Source organism: Sycon ciliatum, chromosome 5 (genome assembly GCF_964019385.1).
Source record: "Sycon ciliatum chromosome 5, ocSycCili1.1, whole genome shotgun sequence".
In the NCBI taxonomy this organism is placed as follows: domain Eukaryota; kingdom Metazoa; phylum Porifera; class Calcarea; order Leucosolenida; family Sycettidae; genus Sycon; species Sycon ciliatum.
This window is the reverse complement of record NC_088647.1, coordinates 6,268,704-6,286,075: the sequence shown is the minus strand read 5'-3', so window position 1 is coordinate 6,286,075 and position 17,372 is coordinate 6,268,704. Positions and strand designations below refer to the sequence as shown.

Genomic DNA, 17,372 nt, shown 5'->3' with positions numbered 1-17,372 from the left:
AGTTCGCATTTGGGGGGACAATGGGCCAGTTCTAATTTCTTACTTTTACGACGGGGCAGTACCAGTAAAGGTTTTTCAGAACCGCTCACAGAGCGATTTTTATATGGATAATTTCAGCTCTTTTTCCGTTCCCTCCCCACCCCAACCCCGAAGGTAAACATGATGACCACGCGCGCGATGTACTGTATGTAGCCATGCCACTGCAATAACACACTGATACATACCAGCCCTCCCCGCCTCGCTACCCCGCACACAGATACACAAACATGTGTATGCACACGGCACACACACGTGGCCACGCACACATACGCACATGCACACGACACAAACAGGAAATTCTTCATGTATAATGCCATGCAAAGCAGTGGCCACCGTACTTGAGGAAGTCAGTTGTGAAACAAAAATAATTCAACTACAGCGTGTAGACAAGCTGACGGCCAAAGCACAACATAGCAAACATGATATTTGCCCAAGGATTGTTTGCAGACCATGCCATGGAAGCAGCGAATACAGAATGTAATATCATACAAAGTGACAAGCAAGGACGTGGCCACCATACACCAGAAACTTGCAGAAAGTCACATATCCAACAGATAGAGAAGTGAACAGCAATCTGATACAGCCCACACAGGACAAAGCGGACCTGATACTCGTCCCAGGATCGCAAGTGGCAAACCCTTTTCAATGCATAACATGCAGGTGTACGTTAGATGCATGAACATCTGACCGTGTCGCCAGCATACAATGTCATCACATGTTTACCCCACAAGTTACACACATGCACAGTAGAAGCACAATGAAAGCAATGGAAAAGTACGATGTGGTTGCTGAAGCATCTTCACACTTCAAATTCAGACTTCAATGTGGTCGTCACGGGATGATATACCTGCAAGATACAAGTGATGAAGAAAGAAAGCAGAAGGTCGTGAGGTAGGCTATGAGGCACCACAAACGGTTCACCTACATGTCTGTTCAGGGCTAGTGCACTCACACGGAGAATTGTCATAATCGAGCATTTCCCAAACTGAGAAGTGCAATGAAATCCACTTGCATGCACAGGAGCAATTTTGCAATATTATGATGCGCAATTCGACACGATCTGCGATGCTGCGTGGGATGTGCCCTGCTGTCATGATAGTGACAGTCACGGCAGTATGTTTTGTCAACGTCGCCCATGCACTCTTCTGTCAAGTCCAAAGTGCTCACATACTTGGCAATGTTTTTGCAGTGATTAAAGGGGAAGTTAAGGCAAAAATTTAAATTTCACCAGTTGTAGTCTTCGGGGTGCTGTGTCGAATGGTCTTGGTCCGAGGAAGCTGAGACGCTCCCTTCCTACTTGAATCCCAATCGAACTCGCGCACTTCCACCGAAACTGGGTGACTGCGCCCTACTGGATGGGGATTTGTATGCAAAATGTCACTAAAAGCGCCATTTCGTTCTTATAAAAGCACGGATGACCGCGATTGGCCCATATGTTGTAGTCTTTTGGACGCTGAGTCGACTGGTTTTGGTCCGAAAAGGCTGCGCTGCAGCGTTCCTCCTTTATTCCCAATCGAACATGGTTGAACAAGCGGTCACGTGCTCCTGGGTGCCCAAATCACCTGGTCACCACGCCAGTAGGCGACAACTTTCACACCAAGGTTCAACTCGAGTTCAACTCGAGTGACAGGATTGCACCCAAAAAAGGTCAAACAGGCTAGTAAGTTGTACCCTGCAGGCACGGTGACCAGGTGACTGGCGTACGCAGGAGCACGTGACCGCTTGTTCAACCATGTTCGATTGGGAATAAAGGAGGAACGCTGCATCGCAGCCTTTTCGGACCAAAACCAATCGACTCAGCGTCCAAAAGACTACAACATATGGGCCAATCGCGGTCATCCATGCTTTTATAAGAACGAAATGGCGCTTTTAGTGACATTTTGCATACAAATCCCCATCTAGTAGGGCGCAGTCACCCAGTTTCGGTGGAAGTGCGCGAGTTCGATTGGGATTCAAGTAGGAAGGGAGCGTCTCAGCTTCCTCGGACCACGACCATGCGACTCAGCACCCCGAAGACTACAACTGGGGAAATTTTAATTTTTGCCTTAACTTCCCCTTTAACTTTTATCCTAGTTATGTCACGGGTAACTTTAATGAAGTACCCGCAGGCCGTGTCGATCTGCACATCGTCCACTCTCTCATGTACTTGGCCTGCTTTGTCTGTGTATCCATTTCATGTGCGATCCACAAAATCGACTAGACAGTGGGTGCAATACGCTCTCTACCTGAAGACGTTCTTCTGGCGACATCTCGCCATATACTTGGCCTGGCTTTGTCTGTGTATCCATTTCATGTTCGATCAACAAAGTCTCAATGCACTACAGAGACTAGACAGTGGGTGCAATACGCTCTCTATCTGAAGACGTGAACCATTAAATTTTTTGGAAACGTTATACGTACACCTGAAACGTAATGAAGTACAGGAATAGAGAGAGTGACTACAATACGCTCTCGACCTGATAATAGTGATAACGTGAGTACAAGACACTCTCCACCTGATAACGTGTTAGAAGGTAACATGTCTACAGTCCCACCGTACCCTTCCGACACGACTGTAGACCATTAAATTTTTTTGAGAAGTTATACGTACACCTTAAACGCAATGAAGTACAGGAATAGAGAGAGTGACTACAATATGCTCTCGACCTGATAACGTGTTAGTAGAAGGTAACAGGTCTACAGTCCCACCGTACCCTTCATCATTCCTCATTCACCATCGCGCGATACCCTGGCACACACTGGCAACATATCAATGGGGTGCCTTACCGTCGTCTAGAGGAGACGTCTTCGCAGCAATATTTTCCCTCCTGCGCATTCAGTCGCCGACGCGACAGCGTTCACGGGGCCGTTCCAGTTGCGGAAGACATTCGATTCATCGGGCCAATTCAGAAACAGGGCCGTGGACACACAGGGGGCAGAGGAGAGACATTGTTAGTGGACAAGAAATATGCAGTGGCAAGTGGCGAGTGCCGCATGGATGTCAAGTTGTCATGCACAATTCAGCTATTACTTACGGTCCAGCTAGTCCTGCCATTGCTCGCTCGTCCTGGTTCCTCCTCGTTCGTCTTCCTGCACGTCTGCACTTCTCCTTCCCCACCGTTGGCTTTGCGGTACGGGGGTGCCGGAAGGAATTCCCACCATGTATCCATGTACATGAAGTCCCACCATGACTCTCCATGTACAGGTCCACGGCCACGTCAGCAGTTTGTATAGTACCGGAAGGAGTTCCCACGATGTCTCCAAAGGCCTAGAGCGGACGTCTTTGCAGGAATTCTTTTCGCCCTGCGCATTCAGTTCGCCGACGATGTCTCCAAAGGCAAAGGCCTAGAGCCTAGTAGAGGGGACGTCTTTGCAGCAATTCTTTTCACCCTAGTACCCTGCACATTCACTCCGCCGACACGACAGCGTTTACGGGGCCGTTCCAGGTGCAAAAGGTCCACGTCAGCAGTTCTCAACTATTTCGCGTACGGGATAGTCGCCGCGACAGCGTTTAAGGGGTTGTTCCAGGTGCAAAAGGTATCCATCAATGGCACTTTGCAGTATGGGGTACGGAAAAGGGGCCTCCTCGTTCGACTTCGTCGACTTCTGCAGTTCTCCTTCCCGTCAGGGGTACCGAAAGGGGCCTCCTCGCAGTTGTCCTTGCCGTCAGGTCCACGTCATGCAGTTCTCAACTATTTCGCGTACGGGATAGTCGTCTTTGTCGTAGGCGACATCGGCGTTTACCGAGTGGCATTGGCACAAAGCAGACCGTTGACGGGGTCACGTGTCAAAAAAGTATCAACAACGTGTCGACTACGTGTCGACCACGTGTATAGCGGTACACTCAGCGGTACACTAATTCTCGTGCCATTCTCGTGTCACAAAACTGGAACATCGAGTACCAGTATGGAAAGGCTTCAGACAGGAAGCCTTTCCAATTTATGTACTCTTGATATGACTCAGAGTCATAGCAGGAGACCGTAAGAGATCCAACCCCGGAACGAGGTCCATTTTCTGTACAGAAGTTCAAGAACTCACATCACCGAGACTGATGTTCTGGCACACCGATCTACAATCTTTGTTTACAATTATTACTGTGTTAGATATGCAAGTTACTAGGAAGTCACAATCCGTGACATAAATCCAAGCTTCATTCTACCGGTACCAGGCTCAGCTTATCAAGCTTTAACCCTTTACTGTCCGTACATACAAGCATCGATCCAATGGGATCGATGGGGTAGGCATTTTAATAATAATGATAATCTTTATTTCAGGATTACCCAAAGGCTAACGCCTATCTGGGGGATCTCCTATTTGTGTACTTCGAAGTATGTACTAACAGTTAGTAACAGCTTTGATGCAGAGAAATGCAGAGATCAGAACCTATTCCAGTGAGCTGTACATGTACTTCCGATGCCAAGTGGCGGGCTCACACCCCTATATGGCAACTTGCCCATATGCATGCCTCACAACAACCCCAAAACGGAGTATACAGTCCTGCCATACTGGCCGAAATTTTAAAAAAAATTGTAAGACGGCAACTACTGCCTTTGCCCATTCAAGGCCATGCGTGATGCCAAGTGAACATCATAAAAAAAAGTGCTCACAATAAATTAAGAGTTTGTGTGACTCCCTGGCTATGCATAGGCATGTCAGGCCATGGCACGAGTGTGGGCCAACACTGAGAACCAGTACTAGCTGGACATGTACAACGTTAGGTCGTACGTAGGTCTAGCGTCGCCGCCGGCGGCAGCATACAATACACAGACGGTCGTGGGTCGGTAGACTTCTGCAGTAGGCTGCGCTGTGCGGCTAATGCATTCTCCCACTGGAACCACCACTCACCAGGGAACCACCAGGGAACCATAGAAAGAGAGGGGGCAGGCTTGCACCACCTGAGATCGAATGCCATCATGCATGTGCCAGGGTGGGATCTTAAGCCTGGACCAGGATCGGACTGATCCCAGTCCCCTTGCAGATACTCTAATACCATCAACATGGCATACGATGCAGTGTGCACTAGGACAATGTGGCATATGGCCATGTACTATGACAATTACTTCATAAGTACATGCATATGAACATGAAGATGAGACGACTCATATGATCACTGGGCCTCGGGGTAACTTCAAACTGTTAGCTGGAGAATTAAACCACTACCTAGTTTCTAAGCATAAGAAAGAAGCTTCCTAGCAATTTTGGTGATATTTTCAAATCATAAAGTTATAGGTTTTTCAAGTGCTTTGATTCTAAAATTGGCAGCTCGGATCTGTTATTATGCTGCAGATAGTTTGAATAACTTAGGATATCGGTCACCACAGCTCCAAGGCGGTGCTTGAGATGTTAGACGCAGGCGCAGAACGCCACTCCGGGCCCTGAATCGGTGCCAGCATGCATGGCTTGCTTTATCCAATAAGCGGCCATAAGGCCGTGGCGTGAATAGCTGTAAAGCTGTACTGTGCATGCAGTTGCAGTTGCCTGGATTGGGATTGAATATGACTGACTGCAGCTTTCACAGATAGGATCCGCCATGCTGATTATACGGATTTTGTGTGAAAAGTGACTAGAGCCGATATCATTGGGATGACCGGTCACAACTTTGGAATACGTCAACCTCACTGCTACCAGTGAGCCATTCGGTGTGTGAGTTTAGTCCAATCAGCTACCTGTCAGCTTCTTCAATTTCTCCCTGGATGCAGCACAGTGCCGTAAACACAGAATGAACAATCGAAACTGTCAATGAGGAGAAGTGCCGTCACTCCGAATGCATGGGACTGGTGACATTGGCATTCATGACCAGTATTGTTATCACACAAAGTCCAGTAGCATTGAAGTTATTTTTTAAAGTATGGTACGTCGATGGGCCGTTTAGCCTGGCATGTTTCAAACCTCCATGCGACACCTCAGATTCTTACAATCAAAAGTTGAAAACGGAAACTTAATTAGGTTGCTAACTTATTCGTATTCAGGCTGCTGATGCTAGCGTGGGTAGAACATAAGGTATAGCTAGCGAACAGCACTGACCACTTCCTCAGCCTTCCACAAGTCTTGGAACACGTCGCTCAGTACAGCATTCACCACCAACTTCAGTTACCACTATGTGCAGCGCACAAATGCCGGGGCAAAATGCCATTGTCGCATCCACTCCCAGATCCAGCATACTCGAACCACCAGTTACCAAAGGAGTCATGATAGTCCCACAGTGAACCATTGTATCACTACCCGGTGGCAGCACACAGAGTATGCTAGATCACTTCTACTGACTAAGATCAGATAGATCTGACTATGCCAGCCTCATGAATGGCTGTGCTCTCTGGTCCTTTCATGCATTCTTGGCAGCACACTTGAAAACCTCCAGGTACCAGCACAGCAGACTCTATACCATATCTGAGAAGTACTGTATACTAGTGTATAGAGGTTATCCAGATGATGTCATGGTGGTGAGTCAGCGGAACCGCTTATAGCGGCTATTGTATGCAGCGCGAGTCGCTAGTGCATCGTTGTGCCGCGACTTCGCCACAGCATCTCAACTGATGATGCAATCGCATACCATCTACATGTATAGAGGCTAGGGGATTACATAATCAGTTTAAGACGATTGTACAGAGTGTCAAAGTCTCGACACCACGACTCACTAGCACCAGCAAAACCAACGACTAGCGCTGTACATGTATACTTTGCGCCCACTAGGGAATCCGCTGTCTCACCACCATGACGTCACATGCATAACCTCTATAAGATATCACAATCTTTGGAGTGCGATAACTGTGACGTTAAAGGGGAAGTCCGGTGAAAAATTTAAATTTCAGGGTCGGTAGAGTTTCGGGCGCTGAGTCGAATGGTGTTGGTCCCACGTGTCTCCGACAAAGCGTTCTCGAGATATTTCCGTTTGAAAAACTGAGTTTCGGGGGCTGCGCCATGACGTCATGCGGCCGCGCCACACCCTCTGCAACGTCATAGCGTGCAGCTAGGTCAAAAGGAGTGCGTGAAAGCCAATAGTGTCAGTGCTATTTCAAATGATTTGGCGACTGATAGTTTGGTGCAAGCGACCCCGAAGACCTGTAACTCCTTGTGAGAGTGAGGATGCAGCCATGGCTGACCTTCATGAGTTCGGTCTGGGGCTGAGAACCTCGGTATTCAGCTGAAGAAATGGCCACGCGGGCCGGTCAAGAGTGAGCGCTACTGAGTTTCCGACTGATGAAGAAGCAGCAGCTATTGCAGACGAGGCTGATCAGATCGCTGGAGAGCAGGGTCGCCAAAATGGAGAAGAGTGATGCGAGTGCTCTAAATGTTGTTCCATACCGATTAGATTCGCTTAGACTCCAGTAGCCTGCCACATGGTGATGTTTTGGTGCGAACTTGGAATATTTCGGACTACTCAATTGGAGAACAGTGCAGGCTCTTTGAACCACGGGCACGACTCTTCGCTCGCAACGCTATGGAATCTGAAAGTTCTAGGTCCGGGAGCTGTTCGCTGTTTTGTCACTTGTCACGGTTGTGCACTCATCGCTGTAACATAAAAATAATAATGAGGCGGGTGCGGAAAACTAAAATTTTCTTTCTCAAAGCACAACCACCGGCACCGGCAAGGAGAAACGCACGTTCTCTGACTACATGACTGAACAATACGACTGAGCTGATACGAGTGTAGTACATGACAAGTCCGTGTGTTGACTAGTTTTCTGAGTCTTGTGTCAGTTGCACGTTGTGACTCGAGTCTTGTACAATCATACTACCCTCGCACGGCAGTGCGGGAGTAGTTCCGTCTGTGATGAGTTTGTTGACTGCACTACAGCTAGATAACACATAACACTGCACGCACTGCATGCACGCAGCGCAGAGCGCGTAGAGGCTAGGCTGACGGAAAAGTCCCACTCGGAAACGGCTATAATACGGTATAACCTCCAGGTTTACCGAGCTGAAAATCACAGGGTACGTAGTGTTTGTAACACTGAATCGAATGGTCTTGGTCCGAAGAAGCTGCGACAAACGGTTCCCCAATCGAACGCACTCCGAATATGGCCATTTTTGTGCACAACTAGATGGTGTGGCTACCTGGCTGCACGCTGTGACGTCATCACCTGGATCTGGGTGATGCGCGCTCAAATTCGCACATGTTCGATTGGGCGTATCTGACGAACCATAAGCCGCAGCCTCCTCGGACAAAGACCATTCGACTCAGCGACCCGAACTCTACGGACTGTGAAATTTAAATTTTTCACCGGACTTCCCCTTTAAGCTGTCTGTCGCCACCCAAGCATCACAGTCTGCACACGAGTGCAGAAGGCAATATAGGCAATATACAAAACCATATTCCTTTTAAAGAAAGTTGACCCACCCATTCGTGCAAACGGGGTCTTCACGTCATCAATAATGTCTATTTCCGGCCAAAGACCCCAATTGGCCGGACCAGCTGATATCCTAGTGTCATGGCCCTGAATACTGAGTGAATAGCGAAGCTCCGGATTTGTTATGCGCCCAAAATTCTTAGCCAGGTAAACATAGTTGGCGCCCACTCTATCCAAGTTCTCCTTAGCTAAACATCACTCACTTGAATCTCAGGGCTAGCCATTCAAAGTGAGCCGTCTCCATCAGGTCCTCCAAGCCCGTCAGCTTATCCACGACAGATGTCCAGGCGTGGCTGTTGTGACGCACCTCTTCCTCCCAGGACTTGAGCAGGCCGAGGCAGGAGCGCGAAGACGTCGAGAGTTGCTGCAGTAGGGCAATGTCCACGCGCATTTCCAGGTTGCACTTGACCGTCAGTTCGTCGCCAAGCACGTGTATCCGCCGAGCTAGCTTGGTGTCACGTGGGTCTGCTGGCAAGCGGATCAAGCCGTTGTCCATGCCATCCGTATCATCATCACCGTCCGAATCGACGCTGGCTGGCATTGGCTTGGCATCGGGCAGCTGCAGCATGTACAGAAGTGACGTGTCCGGGGACAGGCACTCACCGCCGTCGAAGGAAATAGAACGCTGCGGTGACAACGAGGCGTTCAGTCTGCCCGGACCGGCCAGCTGATAGGAGAAAACATACACACATATACACACACATACACACACGCGCGCGCGTGCGCGCACACGCACACAAAACACAAACACACACCGTGCATGTCTACAGTATGGGACCATGTGGTTGGTTCAAAAATCAGAAATAGTCAGGATGGCATGAATTTTCACTAGAGCAAAAAAAACTAGGGCTATAGCAAATACAGTGATCATATAAAACAAGTTCTATTGCAGACACACTGTATTGGCTATTTTCATTATGTGCCATGAAGTGCAGACAGTAAATAAAAAAATAACAAATATCAACAAGGCATATTGCAGTGGGGGCCCGTCCAAAAACTTGTGGAGGTCCCCTCAAAGAGGAAATACAGAATAATGCGAAGACTACGTACCATAGAAGACCTTCTACGCTGGCGTTTGCGCTGCCCTTCCAGACGATAGAGTGCCGCAAGTTTCTGTCGGTGCAGTGACACCGTCTCGGCAAAGGTGCTGTGTAGTTGTTTGGCCAGGTTGGAGGATTGTGACACCAGGTCAGTACCGGAGTTCAGCTCCTCCTGGGCTTGCCGTCTCAGCACCTCCAGTGCCGCTAAACCCTTGCGGTAATCGCCCAGCTGCGATGACAAGCCCTCGACGGCCTCGTTGAGCTGCATGACCTCCTCAACGACGGCCGACACTAGACCGTTTAGTGAATTCTTAATGTCCTGGTCCCGTGAACTGTTTCCACTGGAAGAGGTGGATGCTGGCGTGCCTGGCTTCTCCATTGCATCGCGCTGCGCAGTAAGACGCTGTAACTCATCTCGGTTCTTCAGCAGCGCCTCCCGCTTCTGCTTCAGTGTTTTAGCTTCGGCCTACAGGGAGACAACAGCCAAACGGCAGGACATTGCTAAGTGTGCGCTCTTGGACAGACACGCGTTTCTCTCACAACACATACGTCAATACGACTATCCTCATACCTACTGTGTTCAAGACATTTTTTACCGATAATACGGAGTGCAGGCACATATCCGTGCAAAGAATACTGGTTTCAACCAACACTGTCAAATGCAATCTTTGCACCGGACATAAACATCTACTCGAACATGATTTTCAATAATAGTGATAATGATAGCTACAGTTCGCATGTCACTCATGGAAGGATCTCAGGATGATGGGTTTAACGCATTTGTCAACGAAATCCAGGCAGAAAAGTGTGGTGTTGTGTTCTAATCCTTCACCATGGCACCATGCATTGTATTCTGTTTGCCCATACAAGAGGCTTGATCGGGCCAACAAAAAGGCATCTCAATACTGTTAGAACGTACTGCTCAGGTAATTGATATGCAAGCAAGTATTACCTGAAGCCGCTCGTCCACTTCATTGTAATGTGTCTTGACCTGGGCTAGGAGCTTGGACTGTTGCGTCAGTGTAGGTGATTCCCAGTGGCTGGTGTGGTTGTGGTGACTGCATAGAAACAGACAGCATACTGTGCTTTGGTTGGCATGTGGGGTATTTCCCCGGTGCCCCAGAGATTTCACGGAGGACCTGATCTGCTGGTTGTGCTCCAGCAACGTGTACACACAGTCATGATTATGTCCAAGCTTTAAGCAGAGGTCCACACATAAACACAGCTAGTAGCGGACATGCATGCATGTCTGCTACTGACCCAGTCCAAAGGTTGGTAAGTAATACCACATGCTTCCATGACACCCCGGACACAACTTTAATCTACACAACTGCAGACTGATGACCTGCTTATGCAGGTGCCCTATGGCCCTTGTGCTAATCAAACTTGCCGGAAAGAAGACGATCGTGTAGCGGCACACATTGCACAGATGCACTTGTCCATTAGACCATAGTAACTATTTTAAAAGGACTTTTTCCGTCTCCTTGCATTCATGTGTTTGCCTTTCTGGACTAGCACATTCCCATCATGCTGCACCACATCGCCGATTTCACATGTCCACCGTTCAGGACCGGCCCTGTGCATTTCATGGTACTCCGTGACCTGCAAGTGTGCGCGTTGTGTTCGCTGGTTCCCAGATGCATTATGCATGCTGCCTCCTGTACTCTCTACATTCTTTGCTTCTGTTCGAATCCAGTTGACTTCCTCTTTCATTTTTCATTTTTTACCTACTTCGAAGTGAACAACAATAGTTCTTCCCAAGTAACTTGAAATCGAGTGCTAAGTAGTGCTGGGTGGGTCGTAGCGTGACAACAGGGCTTTTAACTTAAAAACTCGTAACTTCAACAACTGCACAGTGAGACTGTTGACAAGCGTACTTTATGTAATAGACAAAGCCATTCTTATCAACAAACTGCTTCCAACCGATTGGCAAATCTGGACACAATGGACAAAGCAGACAAGATACGAAAACCAACTTGCAACTAGAAGTCTAGAGCACAGCACCTTGCCACAATTCAAATCTTGGTCGCCTGTCATACCACTAGCGGTGTGCTATCAATACCCGGTACCAAAGTGTGACTAGCACACAACGCAGATAAGAACGGGGGGGGGGGGGGGGGGGGGGGGAGTAGCACGCCAACCAACAAAGTTGCAACGTCAGGTTCAACATGACCATTTCAAGGTGCATGCTTCAGCTGACCAATGTCTAAGCCGCCTAAAGAGAGATGCACAAAACAACTAGACTGTAGTAATGGTATGTTGTGCTGTTCTAGTGGAGGTGTCTGGTCGGCGCATATAATCAGAATATTACTATCTCAGATTATTCAGTGATTGAAGGGCAACAAACCAACACACGCAGCCCAGAAGCCATAATTATAGTTTCGACTAGGCCTTTTGTACCATTGCTTTTCAAGTCTACTCTCTGTGTACATACCTGACCAGTCGTACTTTAGAACATCAGCAGCGGGCGGCAGTGTGCGTGGGTCAGTCCAGAACGACAAACCTAGCCAGTGGCTGCGACAAACACCGGCACAACACAGCAGCATCAGCAATGTAAGCTGATCGCATATCGGAGTCGCTTCATTCTTCGATAACTTATAACAGTGTACTGTAGTGCTAGTCTCAAGGGACTTTCCCTTCTTCAAGACATTACTCGTTCTTTTTATGAACATTATCATTTCAATATCAGTTTAGTACTCTATCACTCTACATTGGCCGACCCACTTCATTTGCTTATCACTACCACAGCAAAGACAACTCTGTTGCGATTTTTGGGATTGTTATACCCTCCAGGTAGCTGCTTCTCTCCCAACAGTGCTCTTCGTTTCGGATCTCACCGAGCGCAACTGTACATACCCGTAATGTGGCGTATTTTAAAGCCGGGTTTGTTCCTGTAGAGACCGATGTCAAGGCTAGGCTTCTATTCACATCAAGCTTCTAGTCAAACAAGGTATTTCTATGTATGTCAACACTAAAATCAGGCTTATCCGCCTACCATGTATCTAGAAAATCAGGCTTGTATTCAAAACCGGCTTCTATATGAGACAGGCTCTTTAATACAGGACACTACGGTACGCAGCCTTACTTCTCATAGTAGCACTGGTCGGTGCGCGGGTCCAGGCGCTGTACCCAACCCTCTGGCAACGAGCCACGCCGTACGTCAGACACTGAAAACACCCGGCAGTGGGAGAAGGAAACAGAAAAGCATAACAGCCACCGGGTGATCACAATCACTTATCTCATCACAATGGCCGGCGTCCATCTTCCGCAATACAAACAATAGATACAAACTGGGATTTGACATTTTGTGTCAAAGAGCTGGAGGGGCAAAGTTTGCGAGGCACTAACCGAACTGCAGCCCTGACCCTGGAAGATACAATACCTTTAGATGTTTTGACTATCTTCATCCCTCGCTGTAGCTCATGCGCTTCACTGCCACCATCGGTTTCTTCCCGAGATACCGGCCGCTGACTCATACCGGGCAAGACTCCTGACGATGGTGTCCTATTCGGCGCACGCGAGACCGCCACGGAATCGTTCTGACTCGGCTCGGCCTCCGTTTTGAGCATAGGGCTGTCCGTTGGCGGGTCCGTGGGTGATTGGATCACGGAGTCATCCTCGCGGGACGTGGTCCAGCGCGAGGACAGGAACGGCGGAAAAGGAAATGACCGCGCCTCGGGTGCACCTTGCATCGCCTGTGTCGGCGCCAGTGGACGACTGCGGATCTTCTCGCGCATCCGCTCAAAGTCCGTCTTCATCTTCTCAATGTCGCCCACAGATGTTGCTAGAGCCGCTGTGTGCATGTAACAATCAAACGCCAGTGGATAACACCACAATCACCCGCATTAGAAACAGTCTCAGTATTGATGATCATGTACCAACAAAGCAAACGGCAGCAGGTGCCCCAGTGAGTGGCGAGGCGAAAGAGTGTGCAGGACAAGTAAAGAATATTGCGGCTAGCTCGGATAACAGTCATGGTGAACAGCCCGTACAACAACGACACGCACTTTCTACTTATAACAGTTACATGTAGTATAGGTTTCTTGTCATTGTGAATACCACACACAGTGCCAGGGAGTGGACTAGCGCCCGAGAAGCAGTTACTAGAGTGGAGAGTTGCGTAAAGCGAGGCAGGGACATTGCAGTAGTACACTAGCATGAACACTTGATGTAAACGTCAAGTGTTTCCATGACTCCAGCTGTGGTGTGTCAATTTCAAGCCATGCAGTGTATGTCCGGGCTCTTTGTCCGTCGGCTAGATTCGGCGCCCCAAAATCCACTCTACCCTTTTTCATGTGTACATCAGTGTGTATCATCACCAACTTAACTCGATAGCCTCTTCCGCAGCCTTTGTACAATCCTTACTAAAAATCAGTCTATCAATCAATCAACTTACACTGGATGGACGCATGGTGTTGAATGGTCAGCGTGAGGTCGTTGCCTGCGCCTCTGATGATCTGCACTGCCTCGCCATGCGTCATGTCGCACAGCCGAAGCCCGTTCACATAGAGAATCTCATCGCCAACTTCCAGCAGGCTATCTGCAAAGTAAAGAACCGCACGGAGCTGATGGCACACTACTTTCTGCTAATTCCATACATTAGTACGTTTGAAGCCCGGTTGCAGCGACCACCCATGGGACCGGGACAATGCGGTCTTTCAATTCAGGTGGTCTCCGAAACCAGGTTGATCCTGGCACGGTTCCACACATGTACAGTAGTGCCAGAATACCGGTCTTACACACCAGGTGGTTGCTGAAACTAGGTGCCGGGTCTCTTGACCTTCACCGGTACGTGTTCTTGGGGATATTAGCTTATTAAAGCCTGTCTCATATAGAAGCCTGTTTTGAATACAAGCCTGATTTTCAAGATACACTGTCGGCACATAAGCCTGGTTCTAGTGTTAACACACATAGAGATACCTGGTTCTAGTGTTAACACACATAGAGATACCTGGTTCTAGTGTTAACACACATAGAGATACCTGGTTCTAGTGTTAACACACATAGAGATACCTGGTTCTAGTGTTAACACACATAGAGATACCTGGTTCTAGTGTTAACACACATAGAGATACCTGGTTCTAGTGTTAACACACATAGAGATACCTGGTTCTAGTGTTAACACACATAGAGATACCTGGTTCTAGTGTTAACACACTAGAGATACCTAGTTCTAGTGTTAACACACATAGAGATACCTGGTTCTAGTGTTAACACACATAGAGATACCTGGTTCTAGTGTTAACACACATAGAGATACCTGGTTCTAGTGTTAACACACATCGAGATACCTGGTTCTAGTGTTAACACACATAGAGATACCTGGTTCTAGTGTTAACACACATAGAGATACCTGGTTCTAGTGTTAACACACATAGAGATACCTGGTTCTAGTGTTAACACACATAGAGATACCTGGTTCTAGTGTTAACACACATAGAGATACCTGGTTCTAGTGTTAACACACATAGAGATACCTGGTTCTAGTGTTAACACACATAGAGATACCTGGTTCTAGTGTTAACACACATAGAGATACCTGGTTCTAGTGTTAACACACATAGAGATACCTGGTTCTAGTGTTAACACACATAGAGATACCTGGTTTGATTAGAAGCCTGATCTACCACCAGTAGCTGGTGCGGCCCACCCAGTTCATGCTGACATGACAGCACTTGACTGCCTCACTGCCACTGTCCCATGCACAAAAGAACTATGCCAAACTCATAATAGAGAGGTTAAGATGCACGTTATTTCCGACGCGACGTGCAATTTCACGTCAAATTTGGCGTAAAACTCCAAATTTCAACGTGAGCTGCAGGTCACTCGCGAGCCAAAAAACGCGAGCTGAACTTTTGCCTCACGTCAGAAATAGCGCGCATCTTAACCTCTGTAATATCAGCAAACCTGCAATGAAGCACACGGCACTCCCTCTACAGTAGACAGTGGCTCTAGATATTCGCCGCTCACCAGTTGAGCCCGAGTAGCCGGGTAATGAAACTGCAGTACTGCCGGGTGCCGGAGAACTGGGACGGGTCAGCCTCGTAGCCTAGACCGTTCCTATTTTCAGGGACTACAGTCTGTGCACAGTTGAGTCACCGTGTATACATTGGTATGCTGTGCTTGGTGGAATTCTAGCCTGGCTGCTCGTTCTCGGGCACCCACCAGTACTGTAGTGCTAGTCAAGTGGATAGCAGGAATGAATGTATGGTGCAGGCCTTGCCATGACGGACCCGCGCTGTCGCCAAGTATGGCCTGGCTAGCGTACTGTCGACAAAATTAGGTTCGACGTAACAGTGCATTGCGAACATCCCACAAGATTATCCTTAGAAGATGGGACGGCAGGCACAAGTTATGTGACTATTGCCGTGGCCTATCTAGACAATACTCGGATTATGGCGTCCACTGAAGCCCTGGTGCTGCAGCGTTCGTCTACATGCTGAACAATGTGTTTAAATTCTAAATTTGACTGTTTTAGTATGTTGAGCTCCATCAAAAGAATAAATTTGATTGTTAGTGTTTTCTGGATTTTAGAAGAAAAACACAAGGTACAGCAAGTATCCAGTGCTAGTGCCAGTGCAGCAGCGCACATGTGAGGGATACTAGTACACGGGACTACGTACGGGCTATTCCACGTGGGTCGACGCTGGACACCAGTATGCCAATGCCGTGCTCTCTTCCTCCCTTGACACTGAAGCCCAGCTCTCCACCGTCCCGCTCAATGTTGACAGTATAAACAGCCATGGTCACTCGCGCACAAGCCGTCACGGCCGGACGGAGGACGTGGACGCTAGCAGCTCTCGTTTCCCCCACACAGGTGCCCGATTAGCGATGGCCATCCGGAAGGCTCATCGACATGCTTATACAAAAAGAAATGCCCATGGCCCTGACCTGGAACAATGGAAGTCCTGCATGTATGAAGACCGCTCGCTCGCTGTTTTGACAGTTTTTAGAATGGATCAGCTCATCACGAAAACAAAAGTTTGTTCTGGGTGTGTACTGCATGCGCTGGATCCGAGTGGATACTTATCATCTGTCATGAATAGTTGAGGACAAACACGCGATCTCAACGAATACTCGGGTGAACTGCCTGTCGATCTGCTTGACTGAATGACGGACTAAAAATTAAAGGGGAAGTATACCCTAAAATCAAATTTTCACCAGTTGTAGTCTTCGGGGTGCTGAGTCGAATGGTCTTGGTCCGAGGAAGCTGAGACGCTCCCTTCCTACTTGAATCCCAATCGAACTCGCGCACTTCCACCGAAACTGGGTGACTGCGCCCTACTAGATGGGGATTTGTATGCAAAATGTCACTAAAAGCGCCATTTCGTTCTTATAAAAGCACGGATGACCGCGATTGGCCCATATGTTGTAGTCTTTTGGACGCTGAGTCGACTGGTTTTGGTCCGAAAAGGCTGCGATGCAGCGTTCCTCCTATATTCCCAATCGAACATGGTTGAACAAGCGGTCACGTGCTCCTGCGTACACCAGTCACCTGGTCACCGTGCCTCCAGGGTACAACTTACTAGCCTGTTTGACCTTTTTTGGGTGCAGTCCTGTCACTCGAGTTGAACTCGAGTTGAACCTTGGTGTGAAAGTTGTCGCCTGCTGGCGCGGTGACCAGGTGATTTGGGCACCCAGGAGCACGTGACCGCTTGTTCAACCATGTTCGATTGGGAATAAAGGAGGAACGCTGCATCGCAGCCTTTTCGGACCAAAACCAGTCGAGTTAGCGTCCAAAAGACTACAACATATGGGCCAATCGCGGTCATCCGTGCTTTTATAAGAACGAAATGGCGCTTTTAGTGACATTTTGCATACAAATCCCCATCTAGTAGGGCGCAGTCACCCAGTTTCGGTGGAAGTGCGCGAGTTCGATTGGGATTCAAGTAGGAAGGGAGCGTCTCAGCTTCCTCGGACCAAGACCATTCGACTCAGCACCCAGAAGACTACAACTGGTGAAAAT

General features: G+C 48.4%; 1 protein-coding gene and 1 long non-coding RNA gene across 2 annotated transcripts; both read right to left on the bottom strand.

The window, feature by feature from the left end:
* Positions 1-345: 345 nt before the first annotated feature.
* Positions 346-3,724, bottom strand: LOC135816588 (uncharacterized). The gene is made up of 2 exons (XR_010553395.1): positions 2,806-3,724; positions 346-886 (listed from the first exon to the last, which is right to left on the bottom strand). It is a non-coding gene; the product is annotated as an uncharacterized LOC135816588 (long non-coding RNA).
* Positions 3,725-4,892: 1,168 nt separating this feature from the next.
* On the bottom strand, positions 4,893-16,508 carry LOC135817348 (uncharacterized). The gene is made up of 10 exons (XM_065330516.1): positions 16,030-16,508; positions 13,803-13,946; positions 12,789-13,199; positions 12,492-12,573; positions 11,841-11,920; positions 11,284-11,341; positions 10,359-10,464; positions 9,417-9,872; positions 8,570-9,033; positions 4,893-5,707 (listed from the first exon to the last, which is right to left on the bottom strand). The coding sequence occupies exons 1-10, from the start codon at positions 16,148-16,150 to the stop codon at positions 5,677-5,679; spliced, it is 1,953 nt and encodes a 650-aa protein (XP_065186588.1). The 5' UTR covers positions 16,151-16,508; the 3' UTR covers positions 4,893-5,676.
* Positions 16,509-17,372: the final 864 nt, after the last annotated feature.